Source organism: Caloenas nicobarica, chromosome 14 (assembly GCF_036013445.1).
Source record: "Caloenas nicobarica isolate bCalNic1 chromosome 14, bCalNic1.hap1, whole genome shotgun sequence".
NCBI classification, from domain to species: Eukaryota; Metazoa; Chordata; class Aves; order Columbiformes; family Columbidae; genus Caloenas; species Caloenas nicobarica.
In genome coordinates, this window is record NC_088258.1 from 44,810 (window position 1) to 65,676 (window position 20,867).

Genomic DNA, 20,867 nt, shown 5'->3' on the forward strand with positions numbered 1-20,867 from the left:
TATGTGGATTTATAGGTCTATTTATGCGCAAAATGGCTTTAGGTTATTTAATTTTTAGATAATTGTTTATGTAATGCTAATTATTATGTAAAGGGCCTGAAGCTTAGATACGTGTTAAAACCCCCCTGTATTCTAATCAGTGCATCTGGAAAGTGGTTTATAGGCATTATTTTTACCTAATAGTACATTAAGTAAACCGTTCTAACTTCAGGACTGTATTTCAACTGGAAAGCATTGCCCTGTTCAGAGTAACTACCACATAAGGAGCCTCTGACATTTTGCAGGCTTGAACCTGCCATATATATTTCAACTACATCTAGTTTAGGGTAAACTGACTATCTAAGCTTAAAAGTAAAAAAAAAAAAAAGTATCCTGGAGTTGTTTTAACACCTCTGTATGTCTTTTCAGTACCATGACATGCTATTTTTTTATTTTCTCTGAGAGATACTTCTAAGCAAGAAACAATATTTTGGCCTTTTCTGTTCAGAACTGTCTGACATCTCAGGTCAGGCTCAGCTGCACTGTCTGTCTGCATCCTCAGCACTTGAAGTGGCACGACCACATCAGAAATACACGTTGCCCAGCCCTTAAAGACTCATCAGCACTCATATCTTAGTTCATGTGCCTGCCAGTTTGTACAGTTGTTTTCTGTGCTCTTTTGAATTTCCAGCACCCAACTGGAACTTACTTAAACCTAAACTTCAGCAGCCCTTCAGTGGACTTGGAGATACTGAGGACAATTCAGTGTTGCCTTCATATAAACAAGTTTTTCAAGTCACAGCAAGATTTTCACCTCTTAAACCTCTTCTACCAGAGAGATGAAATGCTGGCCCTACTGGGGCTAGAATTGGGAGTCCATCAGTTTTAGTGGTATAAATATTCAATTTCCCTTTAAAAAGAAAAAAAAAAAGAAGCCCAAGTAAATTAATTTGACAGGGAATCTTTTTCCTTTAACTCAGTTTCTCAATTACTCACTTTCCCAGCTCAAACATACGAAAGTCTTTCCCAAATCAGCTGTTCTAACAAGGATTTCTAGTTCACAACAGTGAAGCAATCATACACATTTTTTGAAGGACTGCAAATAATGAGGGTGTTGGCTATTCTAATTTGGAGGAATGCTTTTATGTTATAAAGCTATCATGATCAAACGCAGACAAGCAGAACAAATCTGAGAAGAGAGCTATATCACACTTAAAATAACTTAAGTCTCTAGCAGTAGCCATTTAATAACAAGCACTGAAGAAGCTACAGCCCAGATGGAACAAGGCTTTTCACACTTGTTTTGCAGAATGATTTTGACTAAAAAAATACAATTAAAAAAGCAGTGAAAGTTTAATAGAGGGCATATCAGCTTGACATACATTAAAATAATTTACATAATTTAACTAATTTCCTTTACAGAAGGAAACTGTAATTGCATAGAGCATGTCCTTTTCCTAAAAGCTATATACATTGACATATGGAAGAAGGCACAGAAGTCTTTCTGAAAAAACAAGTACCACTTAAAATCCCCAGGTGCTGTAGGTTCCCTTGCCTTTCTCTGACAGCTTCTATCATTGAGTCTAACGCTGGGTTATTTTACATGTGTGGTCACACCGGTATGTTGATCCCACTATGCACTGTAAGCAGCTGCTCTGTAGCTACTCAGAATTCAAAGCTGAGTTGCTGCAACTGCCACTCAAGTCCCAAGAAGGGACGTGTTCACATTGGGGGTGGAGGGCAGGGAAAACAAACGAAGGCAACATGTAAGCAAAAGTGCAGCATCACAGGCCTTAAAAGCAGGACTTCCACTGAATTGTGTCCAGAGCCATATAAATGGCAGTCTTTTCAAATAATTTTAATGAAGATAAGTGAAACAAAGCCCTTTATATAAACAGTTTATTTACTCTAAACAGCAACACAGACAGAACGCCATATAAACACAAAGGAAGTGATGCAGAATAAGGATGCTGGCTGACTTTGGATCTCAGAGGCTCTTAAGCAATAACAACCTAGTTTCTGAAAGATAGAAAAACAAATTCAGGGAGGGAAGGGGGTGGAGGGCATGATTTTTTTTCATACAGCCAGCTAAAGGCTAAATATAGTTCTAACATTTTAAAGCATGCCTGCATCAGATAGCAAAGTAACTAGAGATACTAGTGAATTTATAGAAGTATAAAAGTTTATAATTTTACAGCAGTTGAAATACTGACATCAATATTAAAATAAAAGCAAGTTTTACATAACAATCAAAAATACAAAAGACTGAAGGAAGAGACCCTGTATGAAAAAACTGGGGGCAATTCAGCAAATTTAGAACTGTATACAAGTGGCGAATATGGAAAATGGCACACATACAACCCCCTCCCCTAAGTGGATATTAATTGTACACAGCAACATTAGATTTTGCAAAAGTTTTGTAAACAAGTTCTTGCCAAACCAATCCCTTCCTTTTTAAGATGCTGCATGACAGATGCTTATGATGGTGCAAACTTCTTGGCTTGTGCTCGAACCCTCTTTTCATATTCCACTCTGTTTTGGCTGAATAGGAGAGAGAGAAAGGGTAATTACAGTTTGAGAAATCAGAGGCCATATCCTATTGTTCTTCTCTTTCTCTTCAATATGAAGCTAAGTCATTGCTGAAGACAAAACCATTGGATAGGAATTCGCTGAACACCACAATATATTAAAGGCTTTTCTGGACCATTACTCTGATAATCTGTGGAGGGAAGTAAGGTACTGTTTAACCAGTTACTTCCCAAACTTATCTGTTGTCAGATGATTCCGTCCAACTTCATACCATACCAGTCTCTGTAAGAGGTCTCAAGGCCAGCTGTACATCACATGCACGCCATCTTTTTCATCTGAACATAAGTTTTCCACTCCCCACATTAAGACCTGAGGTCATTAACAATAAATTCCAGTATCCTAGCAGCACAAAGTGGTTGATGAGAGTGGTTCACTAGCAGTTGTTGGACTTCATACAACTTTATTATCTTTACTGCTTTGGGGAGAGAGGAGAGGAGAGGAACTCTTTAAGAAACAGGCAAGTGATAATGGTGTGGCAGTTTCAGCCTTTATCCCTGCAGATCCTGACTCAAAGTGATAGGTTTATCCTAAGCTTCAGCTGAAAAAAGCTAGCTCAACGTCTTGAAAAAAGACACTATAGTTCCCGAAGTCTAGCACACTTGCTACAGATTGATTAAACAAGCGAGTACTACTTCAAGGAACTATGACCAGTCATTAAGCCTCAGACTCAACACATAGAAGGACAAGTTCTGTGTTCTCTTTTCTTGGGCCAACGAAGGATGGTAGTAGCTTAGTATAGCATCCATTTACATTCAACACCATATTTTGTATTAGCTGTCAGAAGTGTCAGTCAGGAGCTAAACAAAAATTTGTTACCATTACTCATGTGCCAAAGGTAGCTTACAGTGACTAGATTTTGCAGACAGCTTTGCAGTAAACTTAACTTACTTTCAGCTATGAAGGCTTGCTGCAGTAAAAAAAAAAAAAAAAAAAAAAAGCAGCAAATTATATCATCAGAAGTTGACAGTTTGGGAGGAAGAAGAAATGAAGCCAATTTGGGTCACAACCGATGAACAATTACCAGCAAACAGACTGAAAATACTCTAGTCTCTTCTCATAAACAAGTAAGGTTATATTGCCTTGTCGCATGAGAATACAACCTGGCTGTTCAGTCTCCACATACAAGAACACCTGCCTCAGCAGGTCAGCACATGAGGAGTGCTGGAGTTACAGTGAACAGCACCAAAGCCATCCTGAGAATGAGAACAAGTATTCTAATAGGAATACAAAGTTTATTCTTGAAGTTTAACAACTTGCCTATAAGACATCTATTTAAACAACAGTGTCTTCCCCATTACTTATCAACTCTGCCAAATTACAGATGCATACACAATGCTGCTCTGTGGAGCTGCTTCTACCACTCATTCAGTAGCAAGAGACAACACTCTCTCAGACCACAGAAATATAGTAACCCATCTGAAACACTATGCATGTCCAAAAGACATGAGGAATATAAATGGGAAACGATATATATATTTGAAGTAACAAAAAACATGTAATAGTTTATTCTCAGTAGGGTTTTTTTCCCTAGAAGCACTTAAAATAAAGCAGAAACAAGACCAGCAAAGACTATTTTTGTACATACATGCATGTGGGAGGTGATAGAAAAAATAAAACACACAGACTATTTATACATGTACAAAAGTATATTATTCCTGCCCCATATCCCCTCAAGAGTGGCTTTAAAAAAAAAAAAAAGTAGGGGGGGTTCTGCCTCATCATTAGTGGCTCCCAAAGGTGCTGCCTACAACTGTGGCCCCCTAATTGTCCTCCATATGCACTGAGTCCCATCAAGTCTTCAGAAGATACTTAAAAAATAACATTGAATGAGGCCTTTAATTAAATCCAAGATACACTACCCATCCCTATGTTTGTTGTACCCATCCTATAACAGATATTTTTGACATAGCTTGCATGTGAAGTCTCATAAAGTGCCATTTTTCAAAACGGTCACTCTCCTGGAGACTTGTTCTTCTGTTCAGAAAGGTAATTCCACATTTCCATGTTGGCGATTATTTCAGTAGCTGTCAGTGCCAAACCCAAGCATTTGTTTAAAGTGTTTTGCTCCCCTAAAGATTATAGATCAGCAAAATATTTTTAATTGTGGGAAAATTTTAAGATTAAGAAAAAAAAAGGAAACGAAACAACTTCTTAGCTTTCAAATTCTCACCTTTCCTAACCAATGCAAGCTTCACAACTTCATTCTGCTAAAGCTACAGGTTTTCTGTACTTCTTAACCTATTCTTTTGGAAGATGTAGTTTTCACAAAATGCCGCAAATTTCCTACAGCAGTCACAGCAGCTCTCCTTTATCCTTCAGGCACAAGCGCTTATAGGTACCCACAGCTGGACAGAAGTTACTCCTGTACTGATGAATGGGACTTGTCACCCAACTCAGTCTCCTCTGTCACTGGTCCATGAAATCACTGCCTCATCACTGCTACTCTTTAGGGGAAAGGATTCTCTGTTGGGCTCGAACCAGGACTCTTAACGCTTTACTGCTTTTGCTATTAAAAGCTCTGCTAGCTTATGAATCGTGAAGTTACTGTTTCGTTCTAGTTTGGCACAAGCTAGAGCTAGGCATCTCCACAGGACACAGCCATGAAGCTAAAATAATTCCCCTGATCACTCCTAAAAACATTTCCATGTTATACTGTAAGTAACAGACAGCTGTAGACAATATGACAGCTTTCAAGCTAATACACACTTACCAGTAAATTGTGTAAGCCTCTGCTTGAGCTGGGTCTTGAATATTTGGTTCATTTAGAAGTTCTTGTATTCCTAACAAGATCTGTGGAAGAAGGAATAGAAGTAACATTGGCATGGATATTACTAAGAGACATTCAGTTAAAAAACCCTTAGAAACCAACTGTTGAAACACACAGTGAGCATCTTACATGCACATAAGCAAGCAAAGCAAATAAAAGGGCTAAGAATACATCTAAGCACAATTAATGACCTGTTTAATTGTGATTGCTGGCCTCCAGTCCTTATCCTCCTCTAAGATGGAGAGACACACTGTGCCTGAAGGATACACGTTTGGGTGGAATAATGGTGGTTCAAATTTACCTGATGAAGAAAAGAGAATTACTTGCATGTAGCACTAAGATTAAGATCAGAGAGTCGGTTTAGACAAAGTACAAACCTGGCCAAAGACACTCCCACCACCCCCACAAAACCCCACACAGATTTCTGGAGCTATTATATACCAATTTTCTTCTCGGCTCAGCCTTCACCTAAAGCAGGAACTCCATCACAGCTCTGCTATCAATCCAGGAAATGTAACATTATCATTGTGACCAGTAATCTTTTGGTTTAGGAACAGAAACGGACAAAATAGCTTGTAGTAGCTTTGTGATAAAGACCTTTTTAAACCAATCCTGTCTTTCCTTTATATAGTAGTATGTGAGGCTGTAAAGATATTGCCCTTCAATCATCTCTTCTCATGTTAAAATCCAGAAAGTTCCATACAAAGAAGACTAAGTTTCTAGCATTTTTTCCACTATCACTTTTTCTTTATGTATAATCAAGATGCACTGAACAAGAGGAACCAAGTTAAATTGTAAGAGTGACTGAAGGAGTAGGATTGTGCAGCTCTGCTGCCACTCAATCTATATTCTGGCATCTGCACTTAAATGCAACAGCCACCATCTCGAGTAATGTAATGAACCCTTGTTTAGCAATATATGAAATATCTACATGTTAGCACAGTTTTCTTTCACAAGTAAGTCTTGGTTATGAGCTGCTCAATGAAATTCAGTAGGAATTCAAAAGGTGCATTAGTAAAAAGTCTTACCAGTCACATAATACTTATTTTAAGGCAGGACAGTTCATTCAACACTTGCACGATGTGCTAGTTGCTATTTCTCAAGATATTCACGTTTAGTTAAAAGATGTTTCCCCTTGTGTTACATGCATCTAGTTGGTAACAAACAAAAGGAGTAGCCAAGACAACCGATACAGCTGAAACACTAAAATGAAATGAGAAATTAACCACTGTCAAAAGAGCCACTTGTAATCACTGTCATTGGTTTGTGATGGTAGCCAATTCAGGAACGAAGAAAACCAGGCACGGCAATAGATATTCTCAGGTTTCTAAAGTAGGCGAGTTTGAGACGGGATAAGGAATATTCAAAAACTTAACAAGAAAACTAGGTACCTGAAGATATCTGCTGTACATAGTGTCAGAAAGGGAACAGTTCCATGTTTTAGAGCAAGTCAATTAAAAGGTTAAAGTTGATGGAACTTTTTAATTTTTATTTTTTCTAAGTTCTTGCCTTCTGAATTCTTGGCTTAAAAGACCAACTGAACAGTAAGAACATGCACAGGGATTTGGTCTAACCATGCCTAGCTATTAGTTTCCAAAGTGCACTGGTCAAGTAGTGAACACTTCAAGCGGTGTTTTTGTCCAACTTTGAGGGAAGCCACACACTACCATACCTCTCCTCTCCCAATTTTGTTATACTGAGCACTTATTTCATCACAACTTTCTAAATGCAAAGTGCTGGGGTGGGGAAAAAAAGGAAGAAGCAACTTTCCTTTTAAAAAAAAAACCACTGTAAGAAAGTAATAATAATTCATAGAACCTCATGGACTAGTTTAACATTGTTCTAATAAACCTGTGGTTTTAGTCATTTTACTTACATTTTGGGGGCGAAGAAGGGTAGTCATCCTTGAAAAGCATCCGTAGTTTAAATAAGCCTCCTTCCCATGGTGTCTAGAAAATGTTAAGGTAGAGTTTAGTTTACAGCAAGAAAAAGTCAAACTTGGGGAAAAAAAGCTTATCAAGAATACAGTTACTCAGGCAAAGCACAAGACATCCTTCTGCTACACAGCAGAAAACAGCTGTCCTACACTGTAGCACGCTGTCGTGCCTGTAAGAATTAATCCTACCTATATAAGGTGATAAAGAAAGAAAACACTGCTTTTCCACTTCATTACAGCTGGTAAGTGTTCCCAAGTCATCCACAGAGTCAGGATTATTGCCGATAATTCTAGATACAAGTATAGTTTTCCTTGTACATAGAAGAGCACAATACTTCTGAAGTTTTACGTGATACACATGCAATGAGGAAAGGGCCATTATACCCCCACTTAAAATAAGTCTGAGAAGATACAATATGGATGTAAATGGCTTCTTTTTTGCCTCAAGATAATGTGTCTAAGAAAACCATGTATGAACAAAAAGTTTGGACAGCACTGTAGTCTAAACTAGCCCTGTCTGCATTTGATAGCACATAGTCTCACAGATTCAATCTTTTGGTGTAACAGAAATTCTAAGAAGCTTTTTATCCCCATCAGAAACTGGTAAGAGCCATTCCCAAGCTATAGAGCAGACCAAATAAGACAGCACTGCTCAAAAGGGTCATATAAACAAGGAAAAACATTCAGCAAAGCACAAAAAAGCCTGTGTCAAATATATACTTCCTTGTCATCTGACTTGGAAAAAGGAAAAAAAAAAAAGACCATTTTCTGATGAATTGATTTCTGGTAAGAAGCATAGAAATACAGAAAAGTTTATTATAGATGTGAAATTCAGACCACCTCTCTGTAACTTGCCCTTGCTATGGAAACACTGCACTGAAAGTAAGTGTTTGGTTCATTCTTTAAAACAAACTGGAGTAAAGATGGTCTCATATCTTATCAGCATAAATGATCAAATCTTATCCTCAGGGACCACCCAGCTATGCTTGAAGACCACTTTAGGAGTTAATTCTTTCCTACCTGAATTATGTGATTTTTAGCAGAAGGAAAAAGAAAAAAGGAAAAAACAAATGAAAACCACCAAAAAAGCCCAAGTCCAAAAAAGAAAAAGCACTCCATTGTCATTGGTATTTATCGTGCAAAATCTCAAGCTGAAATAGGAAAAAAATGTGCTACAGAATACTGCGTTTTAAAAAGCAAATGATTTTGACTACATTTGCTATACTGTATGTACAGAACTTGTTCTGAACAGCTGTAGTCAGTTGTCAACAACTAGAAATATCTATTCTCTATACCTTCTCGGAGGAGACAAACGTCCATTTTTAGAAAAGAAGCCTTTTGATAGAATAAACTTTTCCTATTTTTTCTGTGTTCAGTCATATGGGAAGACAAACAGCTTTTAATCATTTCTTCAAGGAGAACGCTAGAACAGTCAACAAAAGGTTTTTACTGTCTTTCTGATAGAGCAACATACTTTAGGGGTGAAAGACAGCAGACTATTAAAAAGCTTTACTAAGATAACAGTATGACAGCGGTATCATCAAGATCATATTGCATTACTGGACAGCCTGTAGATGTTCTTCAAGTCAAATTCTAGGTAGTTAACAAATGACTTGCTGTCAAAAAAGTGAATTGAGATATCCAACCCAGGACTAATTCCACTTCACCTCAATTTTTGCTCTAGCTGACAAGACAGCATTGTCATGGTTTCAGCTCCTCACCTGCCTCTGAACAAAGGCAACAAAGACCAACTGCTTGGTCTGGTAAATATGAGCAAGGCAAGAGATGGCGTTTTTACTCAAGCAAACCCCCCAATTTAAAAAATAAACCTCTACGAGAAATCACATGAGCATAACTGATCTTTTCCTGGTATGATGCATTTTCTGAGAGGCAAGAAGTTAGCTTAAGGGTCTTGTTCATTCCATTTGGTGTTTCCAAAAATCTAAAGCAGTAGCATGAAGATCTTACGTTCGGTATTTAAAGGTGACATCTTGATGAGGTACATATCTGGCTATTATGAGGGATAATTTGTTTTAGCAGAACACAGGAGGATGAGTTTTTCCTTACACTGTTCAATTATTTCTAGGTGCTTCTTTAAGAACTAACTTGAGCTGTGTGGACAACTACCAAAGTACTAAGCCAGGTTATAACTGTAACAGCAATGCCATGTTCAGCATAAACTGAGGCAGTGGTACAGAATCTGCAGGTTTCGCCTACACACTTTTTCTTCTCAGAATCTAAGAAATGAGATCTTAAGGGGACTTAAACAAGTTGGCAAGAGGCAGTAAAACAGCCAAAGCAACAAAAGAAGTCCCGTATCCAACACCAAACACTGAAGACTAAAAGAATGAAAACCACCACATAACAAATAGTATAATCTCAGAAGAAACAACTACATCCAATGAATTAAAGAATAATCTCTACATGCTAAGTAAATGCTTGAAAAGTAGAAACAAGATGCTGCTCAGAACATCATACTGGCAGTGTACAAAATCAAAGAAGTTTTGTGCATTAATGATTCTTTCCACATGGAAGTTTCCATTTGCCCTATCCCCTAGAACCAGATCAAGCTGATAAAAATAAGCAATTCTGGTCTCTTTTTCCCCTTCCCTTATTATTTTATAGAAAAGGACACAGAAGCACAAGTGAAATCAGGTGAAAAAAGGGGAGTTCTATTCTTCTCGCCCCAATACAAAAAGAGAAAATTCCACAAAATGGAAGGCAATGAGATGCCATGTCGATAATACGGAACTATTTTCCATTAAATCCAAAAAGTTAAAAACCAGTGCTACAGCCCTTCTCCAGGACTGAAAGGTCTTGTGATTCTGTGGACAAAAAAGTACCAGGCAGGTAACCAGTAGAGGCAAAATTTTGGTAGTATTAATTTTCAAGTTTTAGGGCTTAAACCAGCATTTATTAAGAACAGAAGTCACAATTATCCCTGGTGTGAAGCAGAAGATCATCTCAAGTTTGCTCAATGCAGGATTCTTACACACTTGTCTGAAAACTTTTATTCTTAAGGCGTTCAGTACCAACAGCTGAAAAGGCTCATGGTGTGTTTTGTCCAGTAGAATTCTTGGCTCACTGCACCTGGATTCTGAAGTAGCACCAGGATCCAAGTACTTCTGTTCAGCTACACGTAAGGTTCACTCTCAGGTGTCAGTGTAATGCACAAGCAGGTTTATGCTACTTTTCACCATGAGATGTTAGGACAAAAGTAAGTCTTACCCCTTTCTTTCCTGGAATAGCACACTCCCAGTTCATTAGATTCATTGTGCCATCTGGATTTTTTGTAGGTACTGCTACAAATCCCTGAAACAAGGCAAAAAGCCCAAGGGTGAGGATTTCAGAAGAGGCACTTGCAATACTTCATGACACGTTATCTTTACACGGAGGTATTTCTTTTTGCACTACATAGCTTTAAGCAGCTTTTTAATTTAAAAATAATTTTTAAAAAACCACATCAGGGTAAAGAAGACCAAAATAATTGCAGAGACAGAAATTTGACAGTTCTCATACTTACAAATGGATGATCTTTTCTCCAGGCTTTTCTCTCCTGTGCAAGTCTGCTAAGAGCTATGCCAGACATATTCAGAGTCCCTCTAAAACAAAAATAATTGCTTTTAGTATGAACTTTTACTTATAGTGTAAACAACGCATGATATGATCTGTTTATAAGCCCTGCTCACCCAGGAAATATTTTGGCCTCTGATATCCACTACTATAGCCAAGGCACACACTTTTGCACACCTTGCAGATGTTAACATCAGGAATAACATCAAGCTTCCCCATGTCAACCACCTCTTAGTTACTGGACTTGATCTACAAAATACTATTCCCGCCTTGTGTTTTATAGCTGAACCACATCTTAGAAATGACTTTGATAGCAGCTTGACAACAGAAACACTATTAGTAATGGCAAAAGCGCTCAGACTTTTCAACTTGTGCAACTGATAAACATGTATCTCCTTGCTACACCACGAAAGGTACAGCTTGCTTCTCTCGGCAAACATCTGCACTGCTCTTGCTTCTGGCAAACAGGGGAACAAGAAATGTTCTTTTTAGACTGTAAATTCCTGTTTAAAGCCAGTATTCTACACAAAAGCAACACAAGCATAGAACCTAACAAAATCACCCAGTTTTGCAGCGATGACACTATACATAACTTCTAGACAGCAGCAGGAACAGACAGCAATACAGAACTGAGCTAAGGAAGAGCCAGCGGCCAGCTCATTCCACATGGCGGGTTTTCAATCCGGTATAACCCAAATGATCTTTCTGCAGTTTCACTGCCTTAAGAACAGCCAAGCACGGTGACCGAGACTGCAGAAGCAGCACGTAGAGCACAGGTCACTACTGCAGGTGATGCAAGAATATGTCTAGATACGATGGCTGCAACAGAGTGGTGCTTTCAAATCCAGGAGAGGACTCTCCTTTCGCCCAGAACAGCAAAGTGAGAGTATATTTTTCATTGCCAAACTGTATCTAGACTCAGGCTTTCATTAGCCACATGGTCAAAACAAACTCCAATTCTTCCACTAAACAGGATCACAGAATTAATGAAAGGAGTGTTACTGCTCTATTAAAACAAACATTTAAACATTGGTTAAGAATTATGCAAAATTCATGTTCTATTAATATGTAGACTACTTGTAAGAGTATTGCAGTCTGCTACTATAACCATATGAATCGTAGCTCACAAAGATCCTTGTTTTAAAAATCTCACACGTTCATGCTATGCCCTTTAGCATGATGTTCATGTTTAAAAGATTTACAAGGCACTGACCTGCCCCATGTAAGATACATAGATATCTTCATCTGCTATACCCTTTAAAAGATCAGAAGACAGCACACTTCCAATTTAAGTACTTACATATCAAAAGTGGCTTAGCAGTGCAGCCACCTTATCTAAGAGTCTTCAAAAACACCAGATTCAGAGTTCTATGCAGTTCCTAGGACAGCCAGTATTTTGAATCCCTCCTTCTAGCTTTTTTCCCCAAGTCAATTTTGCATGGATGGCCATAATCCATAATTTCAACTTCAAATTCATGTCAGATAAAGCATTTCAAAAGGGACCATTAACACTAAGTAAACATGCACACACACAAAATCCTATATCCAGCCCAATATTCCCAACACATTTATCTGTACCTTGGTTATGTCAGAAGATTTGCTGGACTTAGTCAACACAAACTTTACACACCACTTCAGACTTCAGTCTGTTCACACACAGATGTGGAGCCACCAGAAAGATACGGTCAGAACAAAAAAACTCTCCCTTACCCAAATTATACAGGGAGTTGTTCTAAATATTTTGTGAGCCCATGCCCTCGTAACAGATATAAATGAACTACTGAATATATGGCAGAATTTCAGGTGTGCTGTTAGTATGTGGTGGTCCACCGTAATAATACTAACTTTCCCATAATAATTGGAGAAAATTATTTGTGCTTATAAAGCATTCAAATATTCTTAGATAGTTTAGTATAACTCAGTTACCTTTTCTACCAAGAAACATATTATAGGATGCTTTCAAACATGTGAGTTATATTTCCTGTAGCTAAGAGACAATTAATTACATGCACCTCAAGGGAAGTGCCAACTTCTCAGAGTGCATATAAACAACACACATCCTACAGTACATCACCAATCAAGTAACTTTTCAACAGAACAAAAACCAAGTTCTCAGGCTCTTGTATCCTGCTTTCTTTTGCAACTGGTTATGCACTATACTGTGCCCTAGTAAATTAAAGCTTTTCTTACGTTCTATAAATCCCTTTTCAAATCTTGAGGCATTTGACTTGGTTAATCACTGATAGACTACATCGGGGTGTCCAACTCATTTTCACCGGGGGCCACATCAGCCTCGCGGTGGCCTTCAGAGGGCCAAAGGTAATTTTAGGACTGTATAAATGGACTACTCCTGTAACTACTCCTACATTTACACAGTCCTAAAATTACATTTGGCCCTCTGAAGGTACCCATGAGGCTGATGTGGTCCCCAGTGAAAATGAGCTGGACACCCTTGGACTACATCCAACATTTCAGCATGTATGAGAGACCACAGACTTCAGGTATGGGGTCTGCACAGGCTTCAGTTGCCCTGACAAGGGCAGACAAGCATCTAAAACCTCATCACAAACTGCTGCCAAGTAGACATTAGAGACAAAGACTGAAAGCCCACTGCAAAAATTAAGATCCTGTTGTATAAGCATCCCCTCAAAAACAAATCAATCTATTAACAAATTGCCAATACATACTCTCTAGCAGCTCTTCAATAAAAGAATTTAACTTTAGTTCTGCTGAAGCTTGAAATAAGACAAACAGGGATTGATCATCTCAATATATATTTTGGTCTCAGAAATTATGAAGTAGCAGAAAGGAGTGAGATACTAAGTGGGTATTAAACCTGAAGATGTGGTATTCTCACTGCTAGTTTTATCTTCTTCAATAACTTATGTGCATGGTTTGGTTGGGTATTTTTTTTCCCCTCTTTCCTTTGGAACGATAATTTGCCCAAATATCTGTACGTTAAGTTTAGCTCTTGTAAGCTTTTGAAATACCTCACAAATGCAAAACATGTCTATTAACATGAAAGAGTCAAAATTTAAAAACAAAACAAAAACATAAACAGGATACACACCACCAAAACCACACAAACAAAAAACCCCCCAGTTCTTAGGGTTTTGATTTTTTTTTCTTTTAATATCACATCTAATTTATTTTCTTCACCTGAGAAATCTACTGCTAATGAACAGAATTGAAGTCGCAACATATGTATGCACTACACCTCTGGAAAGAACACAAACTTTGCACGAGAGGAAGCACATCAACTCTACCTTGCAGGGGCCACACAAGCTTAAAAGACCAGTATTTACCTTTTTTTTTGGTTTTAATCTCTCCAGACATACCTTGGCATTAGGAGATAGCAATGTCCATTTCACTGCTATAAACTCATTAGAAAGTTAATAGAAACTTCCAAATTTACTCAGTAGCTTGCTTCTGCTACTATTACTACTACCTATTTTGGAAAACAAGGACAAAATAAAACCAACATGCTCATCATAGGTGTAATCTTGTGTTCCATTACAGATCATCTTACCCATCTACACCCTCTGATGGGGGGAAGAGGGAACCTACTTCCAGATATAAAAAGCAAGTCTTGCAAAGAAGTATTCCAGTGCCACAGCAACGGCAATCAGGCCCACAATTCTGACCCATGACAACTCTCTAAATACAACAACATGTTAAGTCTCAAGAACATTCGACAGCTCTTATTAATGACAAATTTTTTAATAAATCGTTAGGATTGCTAGCCTCACATTTTTACTTTAAAGGTTAAACACTGACACTGGAAGCAATTATGAGCTGGAGTAATTTGCCTCAAAATGATACAAACTTTACTCTTCTGAAGAGTGGAGAACGCCAGAGGCTGACGTTTGAGCAGAGCGCAGAACTCTGGGCTGGGACACAAAGTCTCCTCCAGCCCGCGGCACCACAAAGGTTCCAGAGGCGGCACCGGCCGGAGGCGCAGGGAGGAAACAAAAGGCGCCGCGCGGCCGCGGGTCTCGGTGCCCGCCCGGCCCAGAGGCCGCAGGGGCCGCGTCCGAGGCCCGCACAGGGCGCCCCGGCACCCGCCGGCTCTGGGTCTGTAACCGTCGGGGCCAGGACCGCGTCGCGCAGGCCCGGCGGTCCCCACACCTCCGCGGTGTGCTCGGCCCGGGCACCCGAGACCTCCGGGGGCGGCGGGAGGCGCACAGCCCCCCTCGGCCGGGCAGCGATGCCGCGGGCCCCGCCGCGCGGCCGCCGCAGGAGCCGCCGGGCCCGCGTGCCCGACCCTTCGCGCCGCAGGCGGCGAGCGCCACCCCAACCCCCCGTCCCAGGGCCCGGGGCCGCCCGCGCCAGGCCCCGCCGCCCCGGCCCCTCGCCCGGCCAGGCCTCACCGTGATCGGCCGCAGCACCCGCGCGTGTCCCGGATTGAAGCGGCAGCGAATGACCCGGATGTTCCCGACTTGGCTCCCCCCCTTTGTCTCTGGAGCTTCCCTCCCTCTTCCCTCGGTGCGGAGCACGGCCGCGCCGCGTGTCCCTCCGCCCGACCCGTCCGTGCCGCTGCGCCGACGCAGAATGACCTCAACTGCGATCCGTCCGCCACGCTCTACGCAGCCCCGCAACACAGGACCCAGAGGTGGCGAAAACAATGCCAGAGCATGGAGCGCAGGGCAGAATCCCAGCAGGGCTCTCTCAAGCCAAATCACTTCCTCATGCCCCTCGGTTTCCACAAGCCCCCGTCGACAAACTGAGTGAATTTTTTTACCTCGGGCGCCGAGAGAGTCACCTGCGCCCTGAGAAGGTGCGGTCCCGGCACGGGTGCTGGCGCGGATCCGGCGGCGCTGTCCCGGGCCGCGCTCGAGCCGGGCTGGACCCGCCCCACTGTTCCCAGCCGGGCTCCTGATTGGAAGATGGGGACGCTGCCTCTGGCGGGCTTTCGCAGGTGATGGACAGGCGGGAGAGCCTGTCAGAGGGAGCGGGGGGCGGGGCCGGGCCCGCAGCTGCGGCCGCGTCCAGTCCCAGGATGTTCCGCGCTGAAAGGAGCGAGCGGCGCCATCGGGTCCAGCTCCCGTCCCTGCACAGGACACCCCACAGGTCACACCGTGTGTCCGAGGACGTTGTCCAGTCTCTTCTTGAACACTGTCAGGCTGGGGCCGTGACACCTCCCTGGGGAGCCCGTTCCAGTGTCCAGCACCTCTGGGTGAAGAACCTTTTCCTCATGTCCAACTGACCCTCCCTGGCACATCTTCCTGCCGTTCCCTGGGTTCTGTCCCTGTCACAGAGAGAAGAGCTCAGCCCTGCCCCTCCTGCTCCCCTGCTGAAGCCGCAGCCCCATGAGCTCTGCCCTCAGCCTCCTCTGCTGCAGCTGAACAAACGCAGGGACTTCAGCCGCTCCTCACACAGCTTCCCCTCCAAACCCTTCGCCAGCTTTGGCCTCTCCAGTAGCTTTATCTCCTTTTCTCCTGTGTCCCCAGCCCTGCACACAGTGAATGCTGCAGGTGAGGCCGCCCCAGCGCAGAGCAGAGCGGGACAATCCCCTCCCTGCCCGGCTGGCCCTGCTGTGCTGGGTGCACCAGGACACGGGGCCCTGGGTCCTCATCAATCAAATCCTAGAATCATAGAATTATTTGGTTGCAAGAGACCCTCAGGATCATCGAGTCCAACTGTAACCTAACTCTAGCACTAAACCATAACCCTAAGAACCTCATCTAAACACCTCCAGAGATGGTGACTCCACCACTGCCCTGGGCAGTCTGTTCCAATGCCTGACAACACTTTCTGCGAAGAATTTTTTCCTAATATCCAATCTAAACCTTCCCCGGCATAACTTGAGGCCTCTTGTCCTATCACTTGCTACTTGGGAGCAGAGCCTGACTCCCCAGGCTCCAAGCTCCTTTCAGGCAGTTGCAGAGAGCGAGAAGGTCTCCCCTCAGCCTCCTGTTCTCCAGGCTGAACTCCTGAGGTCCCTCAGCCGCTCACACTTGTGCTCCAGCCCCTCACCAGCTTTGTCGCCTCCTCTGCACTCTCTCTAGTACCTCAATGTCCTTCTTATGATGAGGGGCCCAAAACTGAACACAGGATTCAAGGTGCGGCCTCACCAGTTCCAAGTACAGTGGCACAATCACTTCCCTAAATCTCCTCCCTGCCCAGCTGGCGATGCTGTGCTGGGTGCACCCCGGACTCGGTTCCCTGGTTCCTCATCAATCAATCCCCTCCCTGCCCGGCTGGCGATGCTGTGCTGGGTGCACCCCGGACTCGGTTCCCTGGTTCCTCATCAATCAATCCCCTCCCTGCCCGGCTGGCGATGCTGTGCTGGGTGCACCCTGGACTCGGTTCCCTGGTTCCTCATCAATCAATCCCCTCCCTGCCCGGCTGGCGATGCTGTGCTGGGTGCTCCCCAGACTCGGTTCCCTGGTTCCCCATCGCTGCTGCCCAGCTGGAGGCCCCGGGCTGCTCCAGGAGCCGAGCAGGGACTCTGCGCTGTCCCCGGCTCCGTAGGGCGCTGGAAAGCACAGAGCCTGACTGTGACTTCCTTAGTGCTCTCTGGTTGTGTGTTTGCCCCAAATCTGCTTTTGTTTAACTATTTTTTTAAAAGGCAGCATGCTTTACGCTGGTTTTTTGTTTCAGATTGGTTGTTGGAGGGGTTTTTTTTGGGGGGGGGCAGTGTTTGGCTTCTAAGAATGCATTTTTAGTCACATATAGGGTATGAATCACATTCTGTTCTTTTCTTTTACTTATTTTTCTAATTTTAATGAAACATAAGAAATTTCAGTCCTCAAACCTCTGCTTAGCCATGCCTTGAACTGGTCTGTGTTTGTTCGTGTTTCTTGAATTATGTTCTATGTGGTATTAAAGTTCAAAATGGTTTGTCTTCTTGAGAACTCTAGAATTAACTGTTTCAATAAATAATCACTTAGACTTGAATGAGCTCTAATCAAAATATGTGCTGAAGTGAGGAACCTTGTTGCCCAGTGTCCCAACCAGTGAGCAGGCTCCTGCAAGAGCGATTCATCCACGGCACAATAGAACCCCGAGTGGAGGAATTACCTTCCTTCATAGCCCCGGGCAACAGGGATTCAGCTACAACTGGCACCTAGGGCTGGCAGAATGCATCTAGGCATTGCTGGACATTTTTGTTTGTATTTTGTTATATTTGGGTTTTTTAATTATTGCTTTAAATTTGCGTGTTTTTTTTTTTCTTTTTGTGTCACTTCGAACATGATGTACGTGATGTGGAGCTTTAAACCAGCTGTGAGAAAATGAAAGTTGGTTGCACAGGATAAGGCATTAATCTATGATTCGTGTCCATAACAGAGGGGGCCAGATGCCATCAGATTAAACTGCAGTGAAGAAAAATGGAGGTGAGATACTAAAAAAAATCCTTCTATTGGCAAAGGTCCTAAGCCACTTCATCACTTCGGGCTTCAAAGGTAAGTTACGCAACGTATGTTTTAATTGTAGCTGCTCCTGCTTTTAGCCAAGGGGATGAGCTGAGTGGTCCGTTACAGCTCTTTTCAGGCTTCCCCCCGTGCCCCGAACAGTTCATATTCTTGTTTAAATTGATTTTGGTTTTGAGTCCTACGGAAAGGATGGAGAAGGTGAGTATTCTTCCTGGTTTGTACCTCTCTAGGCTGGCCTCAAGAAAACCATTGAGCTGTCCAAGCAATCGGTATTGCCTGACACAGCAAGATCATTGTTTTAAATCTCAAAAATGTATCAACTAGCTAATATTTTTAAGAGACCTCACTGCCAGCAGAGATGGAAAAGGACAAACTGCTTCCAAAGCTTCCACAGACATATTTGCAACAGCTCTAGATCATCAAAGAAATCTCTCACTCCAGGATGAGTCTGAGTTTGTGCTTGGAATCGCATGTCTACCAGGTGTCGAGAAAGAGCTGAAACGGAGTGTTCAGTCTTTGGATTCACCCTCTCTGGTGAAGGCTGGCCTTAGGCTCAGACTCCTGCCATGCAGGTGGGCAGTTTCAACGTCTTACTATTGCAGTGAGAAATATGGAAAGTGATATCACAGAAATGTTTAAGAATGCAAAATAATGATTGCACCTTCATATTGATATAAACAAACCAAATCCTTGGACCACGTGCCATATTCTTGACAAGTTTTCCTTTAGCTTCTCTCCATAAAAGAGTTATAAACCAGTAATTATGTTCTCTTGGAATGAACAGTTCCTCTTCACATCTGTGCTTTAGCCAATTACACACCACAAGGATGTAAAATGCAATACCCGCCTTCCTGTGGGCCCTCGCTCCTGCCCAGCTTTCTCTTTTCCTAATGCATGGATACCTGTGGCTGCATCTGCCTTCATGTCTTTATTCCTTTAAGTGTCAGAGAAGACACGGAGGACAGTTAGCAGGTGTGTGTACAGAAAACATCCTCAGCGTCACAAATGACTTGAAGAAAGAGGGGGGTTTCAAAGATCTTAATGAAAACGCCCGTTGCAGGCTGATTCACTAAGCTGTTAGGGATGCCATCGCAGTAGCATGTTACTTGGTGAAAATATATTTGGAATGTCTGGTGGTGTCTTTGCACTAAGTTAGAATAGAGACTTTCAGCAGGGCTGTTAAAGTGCCAAATCAGACTAAAGATCATTCCAGCTAAGAAATCTTTCACCTGTAGCAAATGCCCACGGTGGAACCAGGACAAATGTGTACTCCTGTGTATACCTTTCCCAGTGATTCCAGTGACATTAACAAAAGCAGTGGGTTTTAGGGGAAACTGTTAACGCACCGCTCACAGAATTTCTCGTTAAATTGTGCAGATTACAGTCTCAGCGAACATCACATAAATATGGACGATGTGTCCGACTGCCAGGCAAGACTTCAGCACAATGAAAGATGAATATGCAGGGTCATTTTTATCTTTCTGAAGTGAAACTTTCCACTGAAAAGAAAGCTAGCTCCAAATAAATGCTAAATGTTATAAAAGATCCAAACAGGACATTAATGACTTACTTGTTTAGTTCCCCTTTATTAACTGGTTTCTGCTTCATGGTGCACAGTTGTCCCTTTTATGCTCTCACTTCTGCTATACTGGTGAATACACTTTAAGCTACAGATACATATAATAGGAATTTGGATTGAAAGTAGCACTGGTTGACTGTAAAGTGCAAATACTTTTAGTAAGACAGTCTGATAAAAAGAGATGCACACGTTGATTAGTTAATTTCTACTACAGCAATGTTTGTATTTGGGACTTATTTTAGTAAAATTCAAATGCAACTAAAGTGCAGGAAATCAGGTTAGTAAAATGATACCGTTTTACTGAAGTTTGCTGGATATATAAGATTTGAATATGCTTTACATTTAAAACTGATTAATCTGTTAAGATGAAATTCACCTCATATGTAACTGTACAGCCTCTAAGATTTTACAACCTGCAGGTCTCAGCTTCTCATACTTAATTCTCCCTAGCTGTTTGGAAATACGAGCCAGCATGTGCCCAGGTGGCCAAGAGGCCGCAGCATCCCGGCTGGTAGCAGCACTGGTGTGGCCAGCAGCCCCAGGGCAGTGACCGTCCTGTGCTGGGCACTGGGGAGGCCAAACCTCCAATCCTGGGGCAGTTCTGGGCCCCTCACGCCAAGAAAGGCCTTGAGGTGCTGGAGCGAGTTGAGAGAAGGGAACGGAGCTGGTGAGGGGCTGGAGCACAAGTGTGATGGGAGCGGCTGAGGGAGCTGGGGGTTCAGCTGGAGAACAGGAGCTGAGGGGAGACCTTCTGATCTCTGACCTGCCTGAAAGGAGCTTGGAGCCAGGGGGGGTCGGGCTCTGCTCCCCAGGAACAAGCGCCAGGACCAGAGGAAATGGCCTCAAGTTGCACCAGGGGAGGTTGAGGTTGGATCTGGGGAACAATTTCTTCCCCAAAGGGCTGTGGGGCATTGGAACAGGCTGCCCAGGGCAGTGCTGGAGCCACCATCCCTGGAGGATTTAAAAAACATATGGATGTGGCACTTAGGGACATGATTTAGTGATGGACTTGCCAGTAATACGTTTACGGTTGGACTCAATGATCTTAACATGTCTTTTCCAACCTAA

At 42.4% G+C, this 20,867-nt stretch overlaps 1 protein-coding gene across 3 annotated transcripts; it reads right to left on the minus strand.

Moving 5' to 3' along the window:
* Positions 1–1,864: 1,864 nt before the first annotated feature.
* UBE2I (ubiquitin conjugating enzyme E2 I) lies at positions 1,865–15,786 on the minus strand. 3 transcript variants are annotated; one of them, XM_065645069.1, is made up of 7 exons: positions 15,586–15,786; positions 10,795–10,873; positions 10,500–10,583; positions 7,212–7,284; positions 5,527–5,636; positions 5,279–5,358; positions 1,865–2,520 (listed from the first exon to the last, which is right to left on the minus strand). In XM_065645069.1, exons 2-7 carry the CDS (start codon positions 10,858–10,860, stop codon positions 2,457–2,459), a joined length of 477 nt encoding a protein of 158 aa, XP_065501141.1. In that variant the 5' UTR covers positions 10,861–10,873; positions 15,586–15,786; the 3' UTR covers positions 1,865–2,456. The 3 variants fall into 3 exon arrangements, with proteins under 3 accessions (XP_065501141.1, XP_065501144.1, XP_065501142.1); XM_065645072.1 differs by lacking the exon at positions 15,586–15,786 and adding an exon at positions 15,215–15,407; XM_065645070.1 differs by lacking the exons at positions 1,865–2,520; positions 15,586–15,786 and adding exons at positions 3,448–3,475; positions 15,215–15,293.
* Positions 15,787–20,867: the final 5,081 nt, after the last annotated feature.